A 22,927-nucleotide genomic window follows, 5' to 3' on the forward strand; every position below is an offset into this window, starting at 1 on the left:
AGAGCGCTCGAACCTGCTGACGGACAGCGCCAGGCGACTCTCTAGTGAGCAGCGCGCGAAAAGTTGAATTAGTGATAGCTGGGGAGGATCCGGCGGGAGACGAGATTAAATTTACTTTCTTACTGATATAACACGGCTCTGCTGTTATTTACTGAGAGGAGTTCGCGCGGTTGGGTTCATTGTTTTGTTAGTCGTCACGATTAACGATTTTTTGGGTGCCATTGATGTGATTTCGTACAGATTAACAGCCGGACAAAGGATGAGTCTGCTTCCCTCTGAGCGGGTAACTATCCTAGTGTAAATACAAGCAGTCAGGCCTAGTGTCCGTAAAAACGAGCTTTAACTTTGTGAGAAATTAAGTGCATTTAAAGACGTTTAAGCTTTTGCAGTTACCAGCATAAAACGGGGAAAGTGCAGTTAGTGATACATCAGTTATGCAGTTATGTTAACCAAAGCTCACAATAAAGCACTGGCTAGCAGGCTAGTTTACGGGCACCTACACTTTGATTCTAAGTGGAGCGCAGGGTTTTTGTTTAGTTTATAGGTAAAGTTTGTTCATTTTCTGCTTTAGATACGTTTAACGGTGTTATGTGTATCGTTAGGCATTGACATTTATATGCTAGGCTAAGCTATGATGTTAATATTTAGCCGTCGACCTCAAACAACAAATAAGCAAACCAACACAACTGTTGTTAATATGATTCAGTGGATGTGGTTAAACCTCTTCAGTGCTTTAAGGAAGTTTCTCTGTTTCATATTTTGTGCCTCACACCTGAATTGTTGGGAGATAGTCTTTTTTTTTAAAACGTTAATTTCCAAAACGAATAACTAGCCGTTGTCTGGTGTTTATCTACTTATCTTCATTTGTCTAAATAAGTGTTTTCGTTAATGCACAATTAAACGACTTTCGATATGTCTTTGTGTCTACACGATGATCATTTAGTGTTTGATATGACACTACATTTTTCCTGTGTCTCTACAGCCTGTGGATTTTCCTGTTGAATGCGACTCAGATAGTGGAGTGGGTTCACCTATGGAGGAGGCTGTGGCTGACGCCATCACCACCACAACGACCAAAGGAGGTAAATAAAGACACAGAAAAATGTATTGTGTAAATATTTAAAAAAGCTAATTTTTAATATCAACATTAAATATATTACAGTCTGTGAGAATGTTTTTGACAGTGTTTCTTGAAAATGCAAAAGGTGCATTTAATTATAGATTAATTTAAGGTTTTCATCACAGATTCAGATGATGACATTGCCATGAAAAGGAAGTCCCGTCCTCGGAAGATTCTGCTGGACAGTGACAGTGAAAAAGAAGAGGTGACTGGATTGACTGAGGGTCTTGTCCTGTCAGAATCCAGTGGAGAGGATATGAAGGCTGGTGAGAGTAAACAGTTCCGAAAACGCAAGGTAAAGAGAATATCCTGCATTTCCATGGACAGTGATGAAAGTGAGGCAGAAAGGGATGAATCTAAAGAAGAAAAGAAACAGAGGGATAAGTCACAGAGACGCAAAGACAAAGAGGAACGCAGAGTTGTTCAAGTGAAACAACTGAAAGAGAAATCAGGAACCAGTGATGTGAGTTTAACTTGGTATTTAAAATAAATTAGAGCTTCATCATCTAGACATTGTTGGCAACTAATTACTTTTATTTTTACAGGAGTCCTGTTTGCCCAAGGCGCTCAATGACAGTGGCTGCCTGCTTGGAGATAATGATTTATTTGATGCTCAGCTGGAAGATGACAGTGCTGATGGAGAGGTGGAGGAAGACGAGTCCCTGGATTCCATTAGAAATGCTGTGAAAAAGAAGGTTAAAGACAAGGTGGGAACAAGGAACACATTCCTTTTGCAGGCCTTATTTAGGACATGTTTTGTGTTATAGATTAACACAGTGGTTCTTAAACCTGTTCTGTAGTGCTCCTCTTTTGTAGATAAGAACATGTGAGACACCCACTCATTTGACTAAGACATTTTTTGATTAACGAGCAACACACTTTAATCAACATCATTATTACGTAATGAAATTGTACCAGATTTAGCCTAATGGTTTATTTTTGTCTGCCTGCATCGCATATTAATGCAACCATATTCTTTTAAGAATTGAAAGTTAAGTTTAAATAAATTTGTGTTTACTGGTTTTTGCACGTGTAGAACTTTTGACTTTTTTTATTTTAGGGTAGTGCAACACATATATTCTCAAGATTTTTAAATGGAATTTGTGTTATTGAGATTTAGATTCTGGCTCTGGTCCTTTTTGCTGATTTGTCCGTTTTTGTAGGACAGGTAAATTGTTACGCTGAATATAAGCTGGATGATCACTGGATTAGGAACACCCATCTTGTATCTAAACTCATTGTCCCTTTTATTAGCTTCACTGGCCAAACGGGAGAGCTTTCTAGTTCTAGTTACAGAACTTTAGAGTCCACCTGTTTCTCTGTATACTTTATCTTGTTTTCACCCTGCTCTTGTTAGCTAGTGTTTGTTGTACTGGAATTAGTGGATTGGACACAGCAGTGCTGTTCAAGATTTTAAATGTACTGACGCACTCACATTTAGTTTTTAGTAGTCATCTTGTAATCCATCAGTAGACACAGGGCGCTTTTAGCTGAATACATTTGGTTGGTGGGCTATTCTCAGTCAGTCACTCAGTGAGACTTTTTTTGATTTTATAAACCTAAGTAGCTCTGTTGTCTGATCCACTCATACCAGCACAACACACATGAACACATCACTACCATGGCAGTACCACTGCAGGTGTGAGAATAATTGACGACCTTTGTAGAACTACAAAGTGCTCCTGTATGGTCAGTGGTCTAATAAAATGGACAGTGAGTGCAAATCCAAGGTAGGGGTTCCCAATCCAGTGATTTAGGAAAAGATGTGGAAATTTTCGGGCATGATTATAGCACAGCAGATGACCTTCTGGAATATTCCTGGACCTTCATTGAAAGTTTATGCTTGTGTGTTATCATTTTTGTAGTCCTACATTCATGATCTTGAAGATGAAGTTGACAAACCCCAGCGCAAGGTATATTTTATCTTTCGCTCTTTCTCTCCTATCTCACTGGTGTTTGTTGTCTTGTTTAGTCTGCTTTAGTTTGTTTCGTTTAAGTAGCTCTCTATGGATTCTGTTATCAGGAAAGAAAAGCAGCAAGGGCAAGTAAGGAGGCAATGAAACAGCTCCACAGTGACAGTCAGCGAATAGTGAGAGGTTGGTGTACGATTCATTCCCAAATGTGGTGGTGTTTTTTGTAGCATATGCAAATTTAAACTTATGTTTGTGTTTTATATAATATTAGTTATGTGTTTAATCTCTGCTATGTGTCACTGTCTTGGAGTTAGTATTTTCTCACACTATCTGCATGGGTTTTCTTCCAACATACCCTGGTGTGAGTGAATGTTATGGACTGGTCCTGTCCAGGATGTGTTTATGCCTTGCACTCAGTTATTCTGGATAGAAACCAGCCTAACCGGAACCTCAAAGTATAAGTGATTACAGAAAATGAATAACATAAAGCCCCTGGGAACCCATTTTGAAATGCTGTGGTTTTTGTATAATTCTTAACTTGGGTGTTATGTGAAATGTTCAGCAAAATTTAAATAAGAAACACAAACTAGAAATATGATAAATCTATCCTCAAAAATGACCAGTACTGCTCTCCTCTTGATGTAGAATGGGTAGTCCTAAAAGTGGGTGATGCTTATGTCACTATTGCCCTGACGAATCACGGGGCTACCTTAGCCACACCTCCTCTGAGTCGAAGAGCCTAGGAAGTTAAAGCTTAGGAGCCATTAGTAAACGAGCTAGCTATCCAGCTATTCACCAAGCTATGGGCAGGGAATGAAATACATAAACAGATCAAATGGAACACAAAGCAATACACACCTAGCATTAATTGATTAAGTCTGAGTACAGCAGAGATAGCAGCAACACTCAGTCGGCATGTTTAATGGCGTATCAGCTGAGATAGCAGCCACATACAACTGCAGTTCAGAATAAACCCCAGAAAAAAAAACCACGACTGCTCTGTCTCAAGGCTGTGTTGCCATGGTAATATAAACAGCTTTCTGTTCTCCAGCTGTTATTAGTAGGGCCACGCCCACACTGTTCTCAGAGAGCTCTGAGGAGCGTATTTTGGAAAAATATTTCTGTTTTGTGTTTTTTATTTAAACTTTGCTGAACATTTCACATAACACCCAAGTTTAGAATTATACAAAAAATAAAATTTTAAAATGGGTTCCCAGGGGCTTTAAGCTAATCTGAGTCACTAAAATCGCAGAAACAAGTATTATTTCTGCTCTTTCACCAAGGGTAAATGGGGATTAAACAAGCAACAATAGATTTGTGTTAATTGTAGAATTAAACAATCTTCAACAATAGAAATTTAATAGATCTTCAATTTGTTGTATGTACTTGTGATAAATTCCTCACCATTTACTACTTGCTTCTCTTTTCTTTTCAGAGTCTACTATAGGGTTACCATATCACATGCCAGAGCCCAAGGGCATTGATCAGTTCTTCAAAAGGAAAACTCGTCCTTGGGGATCTGCTATGTCATTGCTAAAGTGTGTATATGTTGTATTATTTCAGCCTCTTCATTGGTATTGGTATTGCTGTAGGAATAGAGGATTTATGTAGAAATATAAGTATCTACAAGGGTCTATGATTTCATGACTTATGCAGTATGCTGTTGATTAAGGAAGGTAAACTGATATCCTGTATTTTTGAAAAAAATGTTTTTGGTGTGTATTTGATCTGACTTATTTTTACTTCTTTCACTCTCCCTCTCATCAAGGTCTGCAAAATACCAGGATTGTGTCTTGGAAAGTAGTACCTCAACCACAACCAAAAAGATCCAAGCTAAATCCCCTGAAAAAGCCCAAACAGACAGCTGTGCCCAAAATGAAGAAACTCATACTGCTTTTAAACAGACAGAAAACCAACTGGAGATTGATTCAGACGTCAATGTTGAGGCTCAAAACACTGAGTTTAAGGAGGCCGAGGGTTCTCCTTCTGTGAAGATGCTTGAACAGGTTGGATCTTCTAAACACAACCAGGAGGATCCACAAGTCTCAGTTCAGCAGGCTGACTCTGAGACCAGGAGCTCAGAGCTGGCTGAGCCAGGACCAGTAATTCCCAAACCGAAAAAAGATAAGATGGCTAGACTGCGTGAGCTGGGTTTGGAGCCTCCACCAGTAGCAAAACTATGTGAAGATGATGGTGACTTCATCCTGCTCGAGGATCCACAAACAAATCCTGGTAAGGGACAGTTTTGTCACCACATAATACAAATTTTATGCTGCCATTTCTGCCTCTTTTTCCCCTTGTAATACACCTTTTTATTTTAAATGCATTTTGCTCTGTTGCCCAGCACTGGAGGCACTGAAGGAGCGTTTTCTGAGACACATCAAGCCTGCTCCACGAGCTACAGGAGATCATTTGCTTAATGTAAATGTAGTAAGAAAGGAGAGTTCCCCTTCTGGCCAGGAGGTGCTACATACGGATTGTATAACTGTTACAGTGAATGAGACAAAGCAGGAGCCGGCTCACACAAAACCAGGTACAGTAACTGTTGCCTTGAAAGTTTAAGTACCTCTTTTGAGTTTTGTGTGCCCATACTCCAGTCCAAACTGAGGCAGGACAGGTGAACTCATGAATGAATGCTGCTTTGTTTGCTGTGGACACAGAACCCCGCCGTGACTCATTTAATGGAAAACAGTCCTGGATGAGTATGAGATAACAGGGCAGAAGTGGGAAGGAAGAGTATATGATTATTTGGATGATGTAGGAGGAGTAGTTTCGCACATGGTCTTTCACAGAAACTTAATTTGTTTGGACATGTTTAATTTCATACTCATTCCTGTAATGTTTGCCTTCTTAAGGAGAGAGGTTGGTACTCCTGAAAACTCAGCTGCAGAAAGCCATGGCTATCCGGCGGCAAGAGGAGAGAGAACGTAGGGCTGCCCTTCATCGACTGGACAATGAAGACTGTGAAGAAGAGGAGGAAGAAGATGAAATGACTGAATCAGAAGAAGAGGTACTAGTTTGGCTTAGCATGTTAATTGGTTGGAAAATTTTAGCTTTCATTCTTTATGAAATTCTAAATTTTTCTCTCATCCAAACTATCACTTAGGGTGTTGATGAGTTGTTAGGTGGTGGTGAAGATGAGGGGGAAGATGAGAATGGAGTTCTTGGAGGGGAAGATGAGGCAGAGGTTAAAGGTGGGAAAGAGGAGGAGTTGGACGAAACTGAAAGGGACAATGCTCTTGAAAGAAGTCTTCCTCCTGTTTTTAAAAGTCCCTCTCCAACCCCATACAATGATGGCACTCTGATGTTGTTTGCAGGCAGCTCTTGCTCACGGACAGGGTAAGTGTGTGTGTGTGTGTGTTACCAGAGAAAAATTAATCTAATGTGTTTAGATTAATTTTTCTGCCTTTTCATTACTAGGGACGGTGTTAGGCAGGGTGGACAAACTGGCCAAGAAAGTGATGGCAAAATGGGTTTGTAGTTTCTAAATTTTGTCTAACTTCAAAAATAAAATTTTTAATTAACACAAAAAAATAGGACATAGTAATGATTCCTATTTAACTTATGATCTGATAATGTTTTTCCATAGATGATGAAGATGCCCTTTCCCTGAATAAAGACAACAGTCATAACAGCAGCTTTGAGCTGATTGGTTCCATGCTTCCGTCATACCAGCCGGTCAACCGTGCAGCAGGCAGAGGTCTGTCAGTGGGAACATTTCGTTCACCTTCTCCCTGTCTCTTCAGATCTAGCTTCCTGGGCTCATCTTCCAAGGTCAGTACCTACAAATTTTTGGGGATATATTTGCTTTAGTAACACTTGAGTCATATGCATGTTTTATAATGAAAGGATTTATTTTTTCTTTCTGTTTGACTATTATCTGTTTTTGAAAGGGTGGTGTTCGTGTTCATTTTAGGAGTCAATATGGTTAACAATGCTAATTGTAGGCATGTAGTAGTTTAGCATCACTATATCAGTCAGACCTATTTGAGATTTCTTAATTTAAATGCATCTTGGGAGTAATGTATCATGAGTAATATTTTTATTCATTTTCAAACCCACTCTTGTGTTTTTACTTCAGAGCTCTGGCAAGGTGTCTGAGCCTTCTCTCTCCCTCCCAGTGGAGGACTCTCAGGACCTGTATGCTGTCCCCTCACCGGGTGATGGTCCAGTGGCTGATTCCCAGTGTCCCTTCTCCCTGGAAGAGGACACACATTCCCAGTTATTAGATGCAGATGGGTTCCTGAATGTGGGGCCCAGAGGTGGACCAAGCCGCTCCCACAAACGGCAGCTTCTGTTGGATGACCTGGACGAGAATGCCATGGATGCTAATATGGGTGAGCTCTTGGGGCTCTGTTCGGGGGGCTTCAGCTCGGGACAAAACCAGCCTGGAGCCAGTCAGTCTGCAACAGAGAAAGAGCTACTGGGCCTATGCTCAGGGGCCTTTTCCACTCAGCCGGGAGACACCAATGTCCAACCTAGAGAGAAGAGTAGAACCCTGGAAGCAGAGACTAGAAGCAGGGGAAGCCATGAAAGCTCAGATGGGGATATGGATCAACTGCTTGTTCTCTGCTCTGGCAAGTTTACAGGCAGCCCAGGTGCGTTTCTATCAGTGTTCTTTCAGCTGATTGAAAATTTTAAAAGGTTCCACTGATTTGTTTCAGTTGTTTCTGAAATTATACTATCAACCGTTTGTGCATTACTTCTTTTAGCAGCTTCTCTAGAACGATCAGTGTCAAGTCCTGCCCTTGAAGATGCATCTGACAGGTACTACAATGTATACAATGCTCTCTGTGCCTTTAATATCCTGGACCTGTTGTACTCTATCAGCATGTCACAAATAATTATGATGCAATGCTTTTTTATAAAAGAGTTTTACATCGATGGACTACTGTGTAATACCTTAAATTGTACAAGTTGAAGTTTTGCATGTGGTGTACTTGATTGACGCATTGAATTTTAAATAGGGTTAAAAAAGAAGAGGATGACGAAGAGGAAGGGAATTCTGAGTTTCGACTCTTATCAGACATGGACAGCCTCAGTGAAAAGGTAAACTTGAATATGAATTATAATTAAATATTTTGGGAAATATCTGCTTACCAAAAACTATATATTTAAAATTACATGTTGTGCACTTACAGGAGGAGAATGAAGAGTTCTCTGATGTTGAAGTAGGAGATGACGATGATGAGGCTGAGGATGAAGAGAGGGAGGCTGTCTTTGGGCCTCGTGCACGCAAAAGGAAATTGTATGTTAAGATGATATTATTAAAGGAAGTTAATATATTGTACACTAATGTAAATTAAGTGTAGATGTAATTGTGTGTACATGCTTTGTTTATTTCTGCAAAATTAGCATGCATGCGTGCTTCTCTCCAATGCAGTCACTTTATAAGAAACCTTAACTTTCAGTTGTAGTAAATGGAGAAATTGTTTGGTGACTTCATTCCAAGTAATATTGATCCATATTCATAATGCATACATGTGGTGGGGTTTTGTTTTCCTTTTTAAAATGAACGAAGATAATTTAGTAGAATGGTTATCTGACATTGCTTCTTGTCTTTAGGCGCATGGCTGAATTTGTGGAATCTGAGGCTGAGCTGTCAGGCAGTGATATAGGGAGTGAAGATGAAGATGATGAGGGAGGTGATGAATATGAAGAAGAGGAGTTACAAGAGGAACTTCCATCAGATGAGGAACTGCTGGATCAAGTCAACAAAATTCACATGTAAGAATAAATGGGGTTAATACTCAAAATTCCTTCTTAAGATGGTGAAAATCTAGTTGATTTCTGCTAACTGCATGTGTTTGTAATAATGTTATTGTGAGTGGATCATGAACATCAGAAGCATTGATGAACCTCTGGCTGGGAACTTAAAGCACCCAAAATGTGATGTGATTTCAGACCTCTGCACTTGAAAATGTGTTGTGTTGATCTGTGCTTATGTTCTTAGGAAACAGGTCCTTGATGATGACAAACGAAAGTTGCGCTTGTATCAGGAGCGTTATCTGGCTGATGGAGACCTGCACTCAGATGGTCCAGGTCGAGAGCGCCGCTTCCGATGGAAAAATATTGGTGAGTTTAAGTTTTTACTCGAATATTGAAAAGAAATTGATCTTGGGCTTGGTTTTGGACCTAATCTAGAAGGTTTGTAGGAAATCTTTTCATGTGAGATTAACATTTCTAAGGATATCTTTGGTTTGTTGGAAAATGTTTTGATACCCTTTTCACCTCATGCTCAGATGATGGCTTTGAATTTGGGGTGGGGGCTGGTGATGAGGAGGAAGAGGAAGATGAGGAAATGGATCAGAGTGAGCTACAGAGGCGTAAGGAAAGGCTGGAACGAGAGCAGTGGATCCGAGAGCAGGTTGGTGGCACCATAAATTTATTTGGATATAATTTTATTAACCTTTTCCATTATTCCTAATTTATTTGTATTTACAATCAAATATTTATAAAACTCCTGAGTCTATCTCTACACTTTAGTCTGAAGCTCAGGCTACGAAAGGAAAAGATCCAGATGATGATGATGAGAATGTAGGAGAGGAGGACAGCCAGTTTATGAGACTGGCCAAAAAACTGACAGCCAAGACGCTCTGCCAGAGAGGTGTGTCCGAGTATGAGTTTTAACTAAAATGTATATTCTAATTTTTTTTTTAAATACTTTTTTGGTCAATAAATATTTTTATTTTATTGTAGTCAATACAGTTTTTCATACAGTCAATTTTTGCCATATGTAAAGTAATATATAGAGTGTGTTTTTAAATAATTTGGACAGCAGCATTGAACAGAGACCTGGCCACAGCAAACAGATGGAGCATTTTTCTGATTTTTGCTTTCTTGGGATTGGTCGCCAGCAAATACTTTGTCATAGTTTTCATTAGACATTAACACTGATCTGAAGATTGTGCTGTTTGCAGGGCCCTGCTCAGCACCCCCACAAGAGAAGGCAGCCCTAAACACCAACCTTTTCCAAAAGCCCAGTAAGGCTGTGGTAAGCATTGTAATCTATGTCAGTATGTAGAAAGTAGAGTTCAGTTTGTGGATGTGTTGATTTTGTAAGAGCATTTGAATTTGGTATAATAAATGTACTTATTTTCCAAAATTCTTCAACCGATAGGGGACTTTTAAACTAGATCAAATGTGTTAATGGCTGCTTTTTCTTTTTATCCCTTCTCTCCCTTTACATCTTCTGTTTGTTTGTTCAGGTAAAGAGAGGATCGTTGCTTCGTCAGCCTCAGGCACTTCTGCAGAAGTTGGCAAACATTTCAGATAGCAACCCACTGGCCCCAAGAAACACACGAGGATTCCTCTTCCAGACACTGTCTCCAGAGAAGGAGCCATCCACATCTGTTGGCACAAAAAAACAGGTACTTTTATTTAATATATAATTTTTTAAATTGTACAACTAATGGGATGGTATGAAATTGTTTGTCACGTAGAGCTGTGTTGCATGAAAGTGCAGTTGGTTTTACTGTGTAGCTCTAAGTAAACCACTAGGTGGAGCCACATTTTTATGGCATGTTTTATAAAATTGCAGCCATATTTTATAAGCTGTTAAAGGGTGGGGGAAACGTTATTGGAACTCGTCTTGATTACTATGACCACAAGTCAACCCATATTTGGCACCACAGAAAACTGCTTTATTTATATATTTTTACAAAATTATTGAAGGCATAATTTTGTGACACTGCTATAAAATGCTACAGAACAAATCTTAAGTCACTAACATGACAGGTTGTCGTCACCCATACCAGAGATACATGAAGTGTTCTTGCTTTTATTTGGGTTAATCGCAAATTCACATGACCTTGTCGTAAATTAGGGTCACTGATAAGTCATAACACTAAATTTCTTTGTTTCTACACTCATGGTCCATTCTGACAGGGGCAGTCTGTGGTTGTACAATTACAAACTCAAACAGTGCATCTGTTGCTTTTGCAGACTTTTTCCTCCCTGGTCATAAAGTTATGGCTGATACATTTTTATTTTATTTATTTCTATTTTTATTATTATTGATTATTTTTATTCATTTTTAATTAACCTTGAATATCCATGGTGCCTTCTTGCAACACAAATTTTTTTCATACCTGGAAAATTCTATTACTTTGTGTATGTGTACTTGTATTTATTTATTTCCAAACTCCCTTGTATTTTACAGGTGAAAAAAAGGGGTCAGCTGGAATCCTTAAACCCTGTTGCCAAAAGGCAGTGTAAAGAGAACTCTGTGAAGCTCCCTGGACCTCCGAGAAGTGTTTTCAATTTTCTAGAGAACTGAATTTTTTTTTTTTTTTTTTTTTTTTATATATATATATATATATATTATATAAATATATCTATAATTGTCTCTGACCTCCAGACCTGATTTTTAGCTTTGACATGCCTTACGTTTAAAGTTTAAACTTGACCGTTTGCAAGATGTAATCTAAATTGATATAGCTTTTGCTTGTTTTTAACATTTTATCATGTATATATTTGGTTTTTTTTTAAATGATGTCTTTTATTTGTTGTAAAATTGTAAATTAAAAGTGGATTCTAAACTTGCCTACTGTATTGAAATGTTTGACTGTGTCATAATATGATTCACAAGTCCCTGCTTTAAATTAGTGTGGTCAATGATTTATTGTTTAGTAACATGAAACTCTACAATAATGTTCTTGACGGTGTAATACTTGATGCTTGACTCTGGAGTTCCTGGGGAAATAGGTCCCCCATCTGCTTTCTCTAGAGATTTTAATATTCGCTGTCTGTTTGATCCCTCTTGAACCTGCAATGAGCTTTGTGACTCAAACCCTGCACCAACTCCTAATCTGTTTCTTGATGTAAACCTGCATTATATACACGTGTTTTACCTACCCAGTCTCTGTTTTTAACCCAGATTATTGACTTTTAGCAAACTAACGAGAGCAGAGCTGTGGGGTTGTGCTGAATGGATGAGTGCTTAACACCAGAATCAACAAGCTTACAGTCAGAAGTGAGCTAATCTGACCTGTACAATTTTGGGACGAGGGTTCTAACCTAGTGCCTGATTGTGTTTGAAGCAAGCCTTGTGTTGAGGACCCCTACTGATCCCTTTATATTATGCTTATTAATTGGGTCCTTCTAATCAGCTGGTCCAGTATTCCACAGCAGCAGAGGCAAGGGCTCCCTCATTAGAGAACTAACTCATGCAGGGGTTTGAAATGGAACAACCTTGCTCCAGGCTGGCTGTGGACCTTTTCATTTGCCTGTAATTTTCAGCACAGTATTAAATTCATGTTTAAAAAAAGGTTTCACCAGTGGCAGCTTCTGGAATGCACAGTGAAAGCTATCTGAGTAGAGTTCGCTTCATGCCATGTGCCTCCATAAATGAAGAACCCATTCTCACAGCTCACTGTCAGTGTTAAGTTCAACAGACGGATATGCTGGTGGCTGCCAACTATTTGCTGTAGACTGTTCGGGGTCGAGAGCTACCGGGCAACTGTTTGTATGTGCTGTAACTGCCACGTTGGATCAGAGTACAGAGTGTTGACAGCAGAGCCCTATGGGTGCGTCCCTATGGGCTCTGTCACTGCAGCTGAGCTGAGGGAAATAGGTCATTATACTGCAGGCTGCTACCAACCAAACCAGCTCTGTTATTTTCTGGCAGTGGTGTGGCTTCCTTCCCCTTGATTCTTTTCCCCCCTTTATTGTTTTGTTTTAAGTTAGTCCTCTTGGGTGTGGTTTGCACTCTTTGTTTAAAAATTCTGTGTAGATCAATTGTTAATAAACCAAATTATTCAGATCAATGTGCAAGGGTGCACTGTAGAGAAACAAATGTTTTGTGCTTTTATTTATTTATTTTAATAATTTTTAATTAATTTTTTTTTGGTGGTAAGAGGAACCAAGGAACAAGATATGGACAATGTAAATGTCATTAATGCTATACATAACTACCATTAAACACATTTATTAAGGTCACAACTCTTATAATGGTCATATAATGTATCAGGTGTTCATGTTATTTTCTTTTTTAATGACATTCTGCACTGTCACCGTTGTGGTACCCTCAAGGGTAGAAAACATAATTGTACCATATTCTATTATAATTGTACATTTTAAACTGATGATTTTATTTGCCCAATTTCATCTCCAGGACTTTATAATATTATTTTATTTTGCACAATTTTATAATGAAAAGTTACAAATATTCTACTCTCCTTCTGAAGCTGAACGTACGTTTAGGGAACAAAACTGGACTTAAAATCACTGTTGTACATTTAAATGTACATTTACACTCTGTATCTTTAGAGACCAATTTACTTTACTGCTTCTTTTTTTCTGAGTTATTTTTGTCTTTTTAGGGCTATTAAATGCTACAGATATAAGGTTCATTTCACTCCAAATGGAGTATTTCAGAACAAATTGTTTTTGTTTAGATGTCAATATATCATTCATTATTTTGAATAATTTGGTTTAATGTAATTAATAGAATATACAAAATAATTATTTGGTTTTATTTAAATTGTGATAATTGTGAGTTTTATAAAGAATGAAATCTTTTTTCATTAATATGAAAATTACACACTTAGAATATTAGCTTGTATGAACATTTTTTAAACAGTAATTTAACATAATAAAACCAAAAATATTTGTGAAAATTAAAATCTTCAGGTGTTTTCAAAATCCCCCAAAACATACATTATATATTAGAAATCAAGATTTATTTATTTATTTTGTGGGGAGGGGGGGTGGCTTGTTTGGCTGATGTAGTTTATTGTGCATGTGATGAGGCCGCTGGCTGCCTCCTTGTTTTTGATGTATTTTTCATGTGTTAAGGCCACTGTTGAGGCACGGCAGAGGAGCAGAGCGCAGCCCCAAGCTTCAGAGCCTGAATGAGGATGTTGTTGGACGTAATGGAGAGGAGAAGAGGAGGGAGGGAGCTTCTGCCGCCGGCCACTGCCTGTCATGGGACAAGGAACCAGTGTACTTACTGAGTCTGTCTGATGTGCAAACACACAAAGTGTATACATACACACACACACACACAGAGGGCACACTGGCATACTCCAACCATCCTGCTGTTGCCTTGGGAAAAATCACAGGGACAAAACTCAGCCTGGGTGGGGCGACACTCAAACAAGGGCTCACATCATTGAACCCAAATTATCTTCAATTTTTTAAATTAGAAGTCTGGTGAATAATCACAGTTTTGACACATACCATTCCCTCCTCAGTGCATATATAGAAACTAAGCATCATAAGAGCTTATTTTCATTCATTGTATTTGTGATTTAAAAAATATAACAATAAAAACATATCACCTGCTCATCCAACTCTAAAAATGTATCTGCTGAGAAATATCAAAATATTAAGATTAATTTTATTTAGTCTTACAGAAGTTTAACTAATTTATATTTGTTCAGCCAACATTTGACTGCCATCAGGCTACAGATGTCAGCTAATGTAATGACATCTGTAGCCTGATGCTAATGTAATGGAGTGTTTTCCAAGGACTAAGTAAAGTGCAGGACTGAGTGGAGGGCAAATGTGTTACATACTACACCAATTGTGATCAACACTTGTGAAAGACAAAAATTGTAATGTTACTACTGTCTTTCCAGTGGAAAATACCTCTCAAAAAAGTATCTAAAAAAATGAGAGAATCTTTTTTTTGGAAGTTAATGTATATATAGTTTGTAAAATCTTGCAGTACAATTTTTCCCCACAATATATCAGCACTTTTGAAATCAGACTTCTGAGAACTCTTGATTTAAACAAACAAACAAAAATGATTAATGATCTTCTAAAAATGATCTTATTCCACTCATATTATTTTGGCTGGGCTAGTGCTGAATATAAACACTGGCAGGTCAAATGTATTAAAAGGTCAAACTAGCTGAAAATGGCTGAGAAACCTCAGTCACTGAATGTCTTAAAATCAATACGTAAACATCTTTATTTTTTGCAATACGTTTGTAGGTGAACTGGCCATGCAACTGTGTCCATAGGTGTGTGAATGATGGTGTGTGTGGTGCCTTGTGATGCAGTCCATCCAGGGTGTGTTCCTTCTTTACACCCAGTAATTACTGAACTGGACAAGTGGTTACAGACAATGAATAAATTAACAACCTGGTACATTGATGGTGCTTGTTTTATCAAATTTTTGTGTGGGTGGGTGTGTGTATCATTACTACCATTTTTTAAAAATTTTTAACCAGATAATATTTTTTTTTTCAAATGTGTTTCTACCAATTAACAGTGCACAGCAAATTCACCAGTGTTAAATTACCATTTTACACCATTAGTGTAAAAATGTAAACTTGTCAACCCTCTCGGTGTTAATTTAACACTAATAGTTTTGATTTACCACTGGTGAATTTGCTCTGTGGTGGACAATAACGAAGTAAATTTAATTTGTTAATGTACTTAAGTACCTTTTGGTGCCCTGATAGCAAGGAGACGGCAGACCACTGTTGTTCCACTGAGGGCAAAGTTGGAGGTCCACTTGTTTTTTGCACAGTGTTTTCTGGGTGGACCACTGGTGATTAAACAGAATTTTAGACAAAATGCCACATTTTACCACTTTTCCATTCACAGTTCAATTTACTTTTTTCCCCTTCATTAGGTTCTTTTGTTATTCTTTATAAATAAGAATAGTAAATCATTTTAATCCAGCACAGTGTCAACATTTTTATCATAATCATTTTATATCAGGCTTATACTCATTATTAGATCTCTCATAGTTGTTGGTAATTTTTGTATTAGTTTGTTTTCCAGATTAAAAGTCTCTGTGAGTTTAAAGTCTGTTTGAGGAGATTATAAATGAGTTATATCCTGTACAGGACAGTAATCTGAGTGGTCCGATGATGGACCAACAGTGGTCTACAGTGGTGTCCCAGCCTTTTTATGCCAGTGGACCACTATATGCTCGCTGTCTGGGTTTATCTGTACTTTACTGAAGTATTTCCATTTTGGGGCGCTTTTTACTTGAACTCCACTACATTTCAAAGTCAAATATCTTACTTTTTTAATCCACTATATTGTGAAAATCTGTCTTGTTTTACATTTATGTGTGAATAAATCCCTAATGTGTCTGAACAAATATCCCTGCTCCCTGCTCCTCTCCGTGCGACACACAGCGGCACAGTTGCTAAGTCCTGTTTTAGTGGGGCTGAAGTCCCCCCTAAATGTCCTTGAGCAACCCCAAATCATTTCATTTTCAACAACGGTTCTGTCTCCATATTAACAATGTAATGAAACTTGGGCGCACTAGGACCTGGGGGAAGCTGCTCCTGTTACTGGTACTGCATGCCCATTGGCTATCGGTCTGATATTTCTTAACAGAATACGCACACGTAGTGTGTCAACCGTCCCGTAAATTACGGAATCGTCCTGTATTTTGACACTAAAATATACGTTGCGTTTTGTTCCGTATGGTTGAGGTCACACTGTTATTGTGATGGTCTGAGACAAAAACACACAGCTCTCTCTCAGCCGGAGCGTGAGGAACATTTTTTCACTGCTCCTAAACTGAGAACACACTTTCATTGGTCGTCACCTTTATTTAGCCAAACAGCAGCTAGAGTTATCTGTCCATCATTCAGTGCTGCAGCCAATGGAGTCACAGCCCCTTCTTCCGGGGATTGTTTTGCGGCGGCGCTGAGAGCAGCACAGTTCTAAAACTAATATAAGCACCGTGTCCTGGAGAAACTTTGTATCATAGTCATTATTCTTATATAAAAATCACAGTTAATAACGTTGGTTATTAACCAAGTTAACATAACGTGTAATTATTTGTCATTGTACAACGTGTCTTTCGCATTTAAACCAGCTGTGGCAGTGAACAAACACACACACAATCTTCAATGACGAGTTTCACTTTTATTGGAGTAATATTTTATCTTGAATATCTGTACTTTAACTCAAGTACATGGTTTGTGTTCTTTGTCCACCACTGCCAATTAAACAAATATTTATATAAGAAATTAACCTACGTTGCATTTACAGCACTTGCTCTTATCCCAAAGGAGGTATTGTGTAGTCTTGTTACAAATGAAAATGTTTTTAGCATTAAATGTCTCAAAAACATTTATTAGTACACATGATGTGCACACTGAACACATTGTCTCCTGGACAAAAGGCAGATTTTTACTAACTTCAGTTTGAAGGTCAGGTATATTTTACTGCTCCTTTTTTCGGCTAAATCCACACCATGTCTCGAGAAATTGGGAGCCAGGATTATAGATAAAAAATATTTCTAAACTATCATAAACAATGTCATTTAATCATATTTAGTAACGCCTTGTAAATCCTTAATTCTTTTTTGTAAAGTTTTCTAAACTTTTGTAGCAATTTGTGGTTCATTACCTCTTGTATGGTACATCAGTGTAGACAGATGTGAAATGATACACTGTGACGTATGACACAGTTCACACACATTGCTAGGGAATTAAGGGGGTGGGGCAATACAAAATTGCTCCCAGTAGTCACAGAGAAAGTGTACTTTAATTTTGCTATTTGTTGTTGTTTATTATTTTGTTATTAGTGGGGTAGTTGTATTCAGTTTTAATAGAGTGATAAAGAGCATTTTTTTTTACCAAGCTATGTTGTCCTTAATTCCTTTGACATGTATGCCTCTGGTGTCAGAAGTGGGACACCCAGCAGTAGACCAACTATGTCAGTCCAGAACGCCGTGTACAACAGCAGGCTGGGAATGACAATTGCTGGGAATGGCAGACTCAGCTAATAATCACGAACAAGGAGTTGCCACATGGCAGTTTGGCAATGCCCCCACTGTGGACATTGGTGGTCTAGCATCATCTTACCATCTTGCTAAGGCAACAGAACGTGGGAGCCCTACCATGCTCAGGCACAGGTAGTCTAGCACACTCTACTGATGACTGGAAGAGATGGCTCCAGCAACAGTGAAGAAAAGACTGTGAACAGGAGCAGGGAAAAGGTGAGTGTCTAAGGGCATTAGCTGCAGAAGCACCACAGTAAGGCATGCTAACCCTGGCTTCAAAAGCAATGCCTAGGATGAACTGGTGCTAGATCTGTTACTCAGTGCCCTAGCACCAGCTCCTCTGCTAGTGGAGAGAGACGCCCTGTACAGATAATGCTGCCTTGGGAGCTGTGAGTCACATACCCCAGCAAAACAAGCAGTGGTGGCATTGGCAATGTTGTGGCATCCACGAGAGAGGCAGTGCATGGCAGTGAAGCTGACTCTGTTTCAGTGGATCAAAGAAGCCAATCATGCATGTCAACGGTATAACCCGAAGGAGTTCCTTCGTCTTGGGGACCATGTCATTTCTGGCCAAACTGGGAACATTTGTGGGACTTCACCATGGACAGTGGTCTTGGACCCACCAGGACATCTGGCTTTTGAAGTGGACTATGTGGTGTCTGACTTTTCACTTGCTGCCCATTGTATCCCACCCATTGACAGGTGTGACTGTAGCAAGATAGTCAATGTAACTTGTTACTTCAAAAGTCAGTGCCTTTAATGTTTTGGGTGATCGGTGTAGATGTTTAATTATGCTTAAACAGACATACTGACTTACGTGTGAAGCAGCAGCCTTGATAAATGGCATTGACTTCAGTGTCATAAGTGGATCTTGTTGAAAATGTCAAATGAACAAAAAATATATTATACAGATTCTAATAATCTAATATGGGTCTAAAACAGTGATGTTCTGTCCTGTGTTGGTGGTTTTAACTGGCAGCATTGTCGCAATTAACTCCCAAGAGTTTACCTATATTTCCTTGTTTTTAGACGGCTACACTCTGCCTAGTTTAGGAAATGAGTCATGCAGCTAGGCTAAAGCTCTGTGGAGAGAGGAGGAGGAGGAGGAGAGAGAGAGAGAGAGAGAGAGAGAGCTGCAGTGGCTCGTCTGCCTGGAGGAGGAGGAGGAGGAGGGTTGAACAGAGAAACGGCTGCATCCCGTTCGCTTCTGAAAACGTTAATAACGGACGGTAAGCTGAGACCGTGATTATCGATTCATTAACGGTTGTGTCAATCACTGTAGTATATGACTGTCAGATAAATGAAGGACGAACGTTAGTGTGAGCTATAACGAGCCGGAGGAAAGAGAGAGAGGAGCTCGGAGATGGGGTAATGCTACTATTGTGCTCTTATGTAATCTGGACGAGATTTAATCCATGTCCGCCTGCTTTTCGATGCTCGCTTTCTCTTTGACTAGTAACAGAAAGGCTGTTCGTGTTTGAGTAAATATCGGACAATAGAGGAGTTAAACTGGGTGTGGGTCACATCCTTCTGTCTCAACGCTGAAGACTAGCGTAGCACGGTTTGTGTTCTCCACATGCACTGCAGGGATATCCTCTTATTCCAAAGCAGAATTTATTATTTTAATATTATTTTATATCAAGGATTTAGAAATTAAGGTTTCATGGTCTTCTGCTTGTCCAAAAATGTTGTTGACTTGTTGACAGTGTTCTTAAGTTAATGGCCAATTTCTCTGAAGTTTTGTCTGCATGACTCAGTCGTTGAGATATAAACAAAGTCATTAGTGTGGGCTGTTGCAAAAACTCTACCATTTAATAATTTTATTGTATTGGTGTTGATAAGAACCAAAAGACATTATGTCCACCTTACATCCAAATGTTTCTACTGTATTTACTATCCATACCGGCCACTGAACATAATTGTGTTGGTGTAAAGGTAATTTTGTAAAAGTAAAATACTCTATTGGGAAGAACTTGGGAGCCTTAAAACATTTGGAATATACACTTCAGAGTGGATCAAAACCCTATCTCAATAAATATTTCAACTAGACAGAGTGTTTATAACCTGTTCATGCATATCTGTATGTGAGGTAGTTTTCAGAGGCATTCAAATATTGACATTTGGTTCCTATCAAAATCACAGTGAACAATGCATTTTCTAGAAAGAAATATTTCACATCACACCACTCTATAAAATGTCCTTTTAATGGTTAACCTACTTCGGTTATGTGGATAGATTTGAGTATTTAATTTTCCTAAAATGCATGAACCACTGCATGAACTGTTTCAAAAGTATATTAATTGGAGTTAGTCATCAGATTATAATCCATCTATAATCCAATTTTAAGACTGACAATATGGAAATATTTATTTGGTCAAATAATTTGCTGTTAATCATCTGAATTCTCAGTCTCATTACATTTGGGATTTTTTTCTTCCTTAAAGAGCAACCCAATCTCAGGCAAAATCAAACATGCTGAAACAAGAACGACCTGCAAACACTGCTTATGGAGGTCAGAAGTCTGGAGGTGCACAAACAACTCAACGACTCCTTGGCACCAGCCAAAGGAAATGTGAGAAGGATGGGAACTTCAACTTCTTGGGTCAAGAAGACATCACACCGATAGGAGATGAGAACCGCAATCAGATGCGTCCCAGAGCTCTGGGTCTGTTAGGGCGTGATGCACCAATCTCTGCTAACCACTATGGGCCTGGACCTCTCTCTCCCCTGTCCCGCCTGCCCTGCTGGAGTCCAATGGAGCCACTGCCTGAAATTGAAAGTGGGGATGACACTGGTGGCAGAGTGCCTCCTGATGGAGCAGAAGAAGGCAAGATAGATGAGGAGATGAGGAGAGTGAGTGATGATGAAAAGGTGAACAAATCAAGGGCACTTGTGAAAAGTGAAGAACGGGATCACGAGGAAGAGGAGGATGAGGAAGAAGGGGAAGAGGTGATAGACTGGGATGACAGTGATGAAGAATTCGAATTCAGCTATAGATCAGGGAGCTCTTCTCCTCTCAGTTTCGGGAGTGGAGATGTGGCCAGAGGAGATTCCCTCAACTCCATCTGGGACCGCGTCTGTGTAGGAGGTCCAAATGCAGAAAACGGGGACACAACAATAAGCCAAGAAGAAAAGCAAAAGCAGGAAGTGGACAAGGAGTCAGGGATGCACCAGAAGAGTCTTGGAGGCTCCAGTTTGCAGGAAGAACCTTCCTCAGACACAGACAGTGACCCAAGCTCTGAGCTCCCTGACCTCATGGAAGCAGTGTGGACCCTGCAGGACCGGGAGAGGTTCAAAGCTCAGGAGATGGAGAAGCACCACGTACAGCTGACTATGTACCGCCGGCTCGCCCTGATCCGCTGGGTGCGCACCTTGCAGGGCCGGGTCCAGGAACAGCAGAACCGGCTCCAGTCCAGTTTTGATATCATCCTCACCCACAGGAAAGAGCTGCTCCGGATGGGTGCTGTGGCAGCGGCAGCAGCAGCCAGCCAGTAGAGGAGTATGTGGATGGAGAGAGGAGATTCATGGGTTCAGCTGACGACCCAAGCAGACACAATGAACTATGAGCATTTACGTCACTTACAGGGAACATTTCTCTCTTAGATTCTTGCACCATCAGTTTTAATTCACAGTTCTGGGGACAGACTGCCCTGCAGATTTAAGAATTTCCTAACCTGTACACAACTCGATAAACTAATGGTAAATGTCTCAAAGAATTGGATGATATGAACTTATTAGTGGATCCCTAGGATTGCAGTTGGATTGAAAATGATTTCATGTATTCCTCAGCTGTCACTCCAGTGTTGTCCATGTTTATGCTTCACACTACTTCATTACTTGTTTATATTGTGTCATCTGGTATTCCTTGAGAATCACTGAAGCATCTGCGGAGCTGTGCATGCATGGCTTGTTGTTTCCTGTTTTCTGACTTTTTGTCCAACAGAATATCTTGTATTAATATCAGAGTTATATATATATATATATATGTGTGTGTGTGTGTGTGAGTGTGTGTGTGTGTGTGCGTGTGTGTGCGCATGTGTGTGGTGTGTGTAAATGTTACGTTTATAAAAATAGCTTTAGAAAACATGGGAGTTTATTAAGTTTGTCTTTTTTTCTGTGTATGGATAAATAAATTATATTTAACAGCTTTATTTTGCTGTGAGTCCTTTCATGACACATATAAGTAAATACTGTAGTGAGTAGCGTTAAGATAAAATTAAACTTAATTCATTAGGAATAAAGTTAACATTTTGTGAAAACACCACCAACAAAGATGCTTTGTGAGTTTATGAAAAAGCCCTTCTGACTTTCTTGTTAGATAATACAATTCCAGTATCACAACAAGACAGTTTTTAGCCCACTTGACCTTTCTTACAATGGTCTATTTATTAGCAAATCCACAATGTTCTTTTTTTTCTTATCACACTGAGTGGAAGGAGTACTGGATAAAGACCGATAGTCCCATAAAAACTGTGAATCTGCATGGCATGGACATAGTGCTATGTTTTTACAGATAGCAGCGTTTGTACCTAAATCCTCGGTGTAAGCATGGCCTCGGGGCCCAAGTTCCCCTGGTCCGTGTCCCCGGGGGGCTGGGGGTGTGTAAATGTGTGCCTGGGGGCACCTGGTCCACTCCGGCCCAGTGAGCAGACCCAGGGTCTGGCATCACCCTATAGCCAAGCCCTGTGGCAAGATGGGGATAATCCATGAAGTCTGCTGCTGAATTTGGGGCCTGCTGGCTTATGTTCTGTGCTTATCTTTTTCTTTCTTTTTTTAAGTGATCTATTCTGCAAATATATTACAACATTAATATGTTTTTTGATGGTGCATTTGTCTCATATTTTAAGTACATTTTGGACAAGCAGCTAGAAATAATAACATGTATGAATTAGATTTTACATCACAGGCCCATTAGTGTAACCTGGGGACAGAGGATTAAAAAATTTGGATTTGTGAGTTTACGATATGTAGAATGAGTAATTTTAGAATTTGTGGGGTCTATGGGTTTCTGAATCAAAAGGATTCAGTTGTGGTGTAATATCAGATCATACAAGACCCCATGCCACACATGGGAAGGCAAACATATTTAATTTCTTAAAAAAAAGAGTAAACAATTACATGCAATCAATTTACAACTGGTATATTCCTGTCCCAAAATCTTTCAATCAGTTCATGATATAGCCACTATTA

The 22,927-nt window shown here is 39.2% G+C and overlaps 2 protein-coding genes across 3 annotated transcripts; both read left to right on the forward strand.

Moving 5' to 3' along the window:
• The first annotated feature begins 76 nt into the window (after positions 1-76).
• Positions 77-11,410, forward strand: LOC136699871 (claspin). 2 transcript variants are annotated; one of them, XM_066674914.1, is made up of 24 exons: positions 77-283; positions 983-1,082; positions 1,246-1,583; positions 1,666-1,827; positions 2,986-3,033; positions 3,144-3,216; positions 4,469-4,571; positions 4,802-5,265; positions 5,378-5,566; positions 5,889-6,043; positions 6,140-6,372; positions 6,454-6,506; positions 6,623-6,807; positions 7,115-7,631; positions 7,746-7,800; positions 8,001-8,082; positions 8,175-8,281; positions 8,599-8,760; positions 8,987-9,108; positions 9,276-9,400; positions 9,520-9,640; positions 9,954-10,027; positions 10,242-10,403; positions 11,195-11,410. In XM_066674914.1, the coding sequence occupies exons 1-24, from the start codon at positions 260-262 to the stop codon at positions 11,309-11,311; spliced, it is 3,771 nt and encodes a 1,256-aa protein (XP_066531011.1). In that variant the 5' UTR covers positions 77-259; the 3' UTR covers positions 11,312-11,410. The 2 variants fall into 2 exon arrangements, with proteins under 2 accessions (XP_066531011.1, XP_066531012.1); XM_066674915.1 differs by having other exon boundaries at positions 7,749-7,800.
• A 7,466-nt stretch (positions 11,411-18,876) lies between these two features.
• Positions 18,877-21,875, forward strand: LOC136700329 (UPF0500 protein C1orf216 homolog). Its single transcript, XM_066675641.1, has 2 exons — positions 18,877-18,966; positions 20,182-21,875. Exon 2 carries the CDS (start codon positions 20,210-20,212, stop codon positions 21,230-21,232), a length of 1,023 nt encoding a protein of 340 aa, XP_066531738.1. The 5' UTR covers positions 18,877-18,966; positions 20,182-20,209; the 3' UTR covers positions 21,233-21,875.
• Positions 21,876-22,927: the final 1,052 nt, after the last annotated feature.

Source organism: Hoplias malabaricus, chromosome 6 (assembly GCF_029633855.1).
Source record: "Hoplias malabaricus isolate fHopMal1 chromosome 6, fHopMal1.hap1, whole genome shotgun sequence".
Taxonomy (NCBI): domain Eukaryota; kingdom Metazoa; phylum Chordata; class Actinopteri; order Characiformes; family Erythrinidae; genus Hoplias; species Hoplias malabaricus.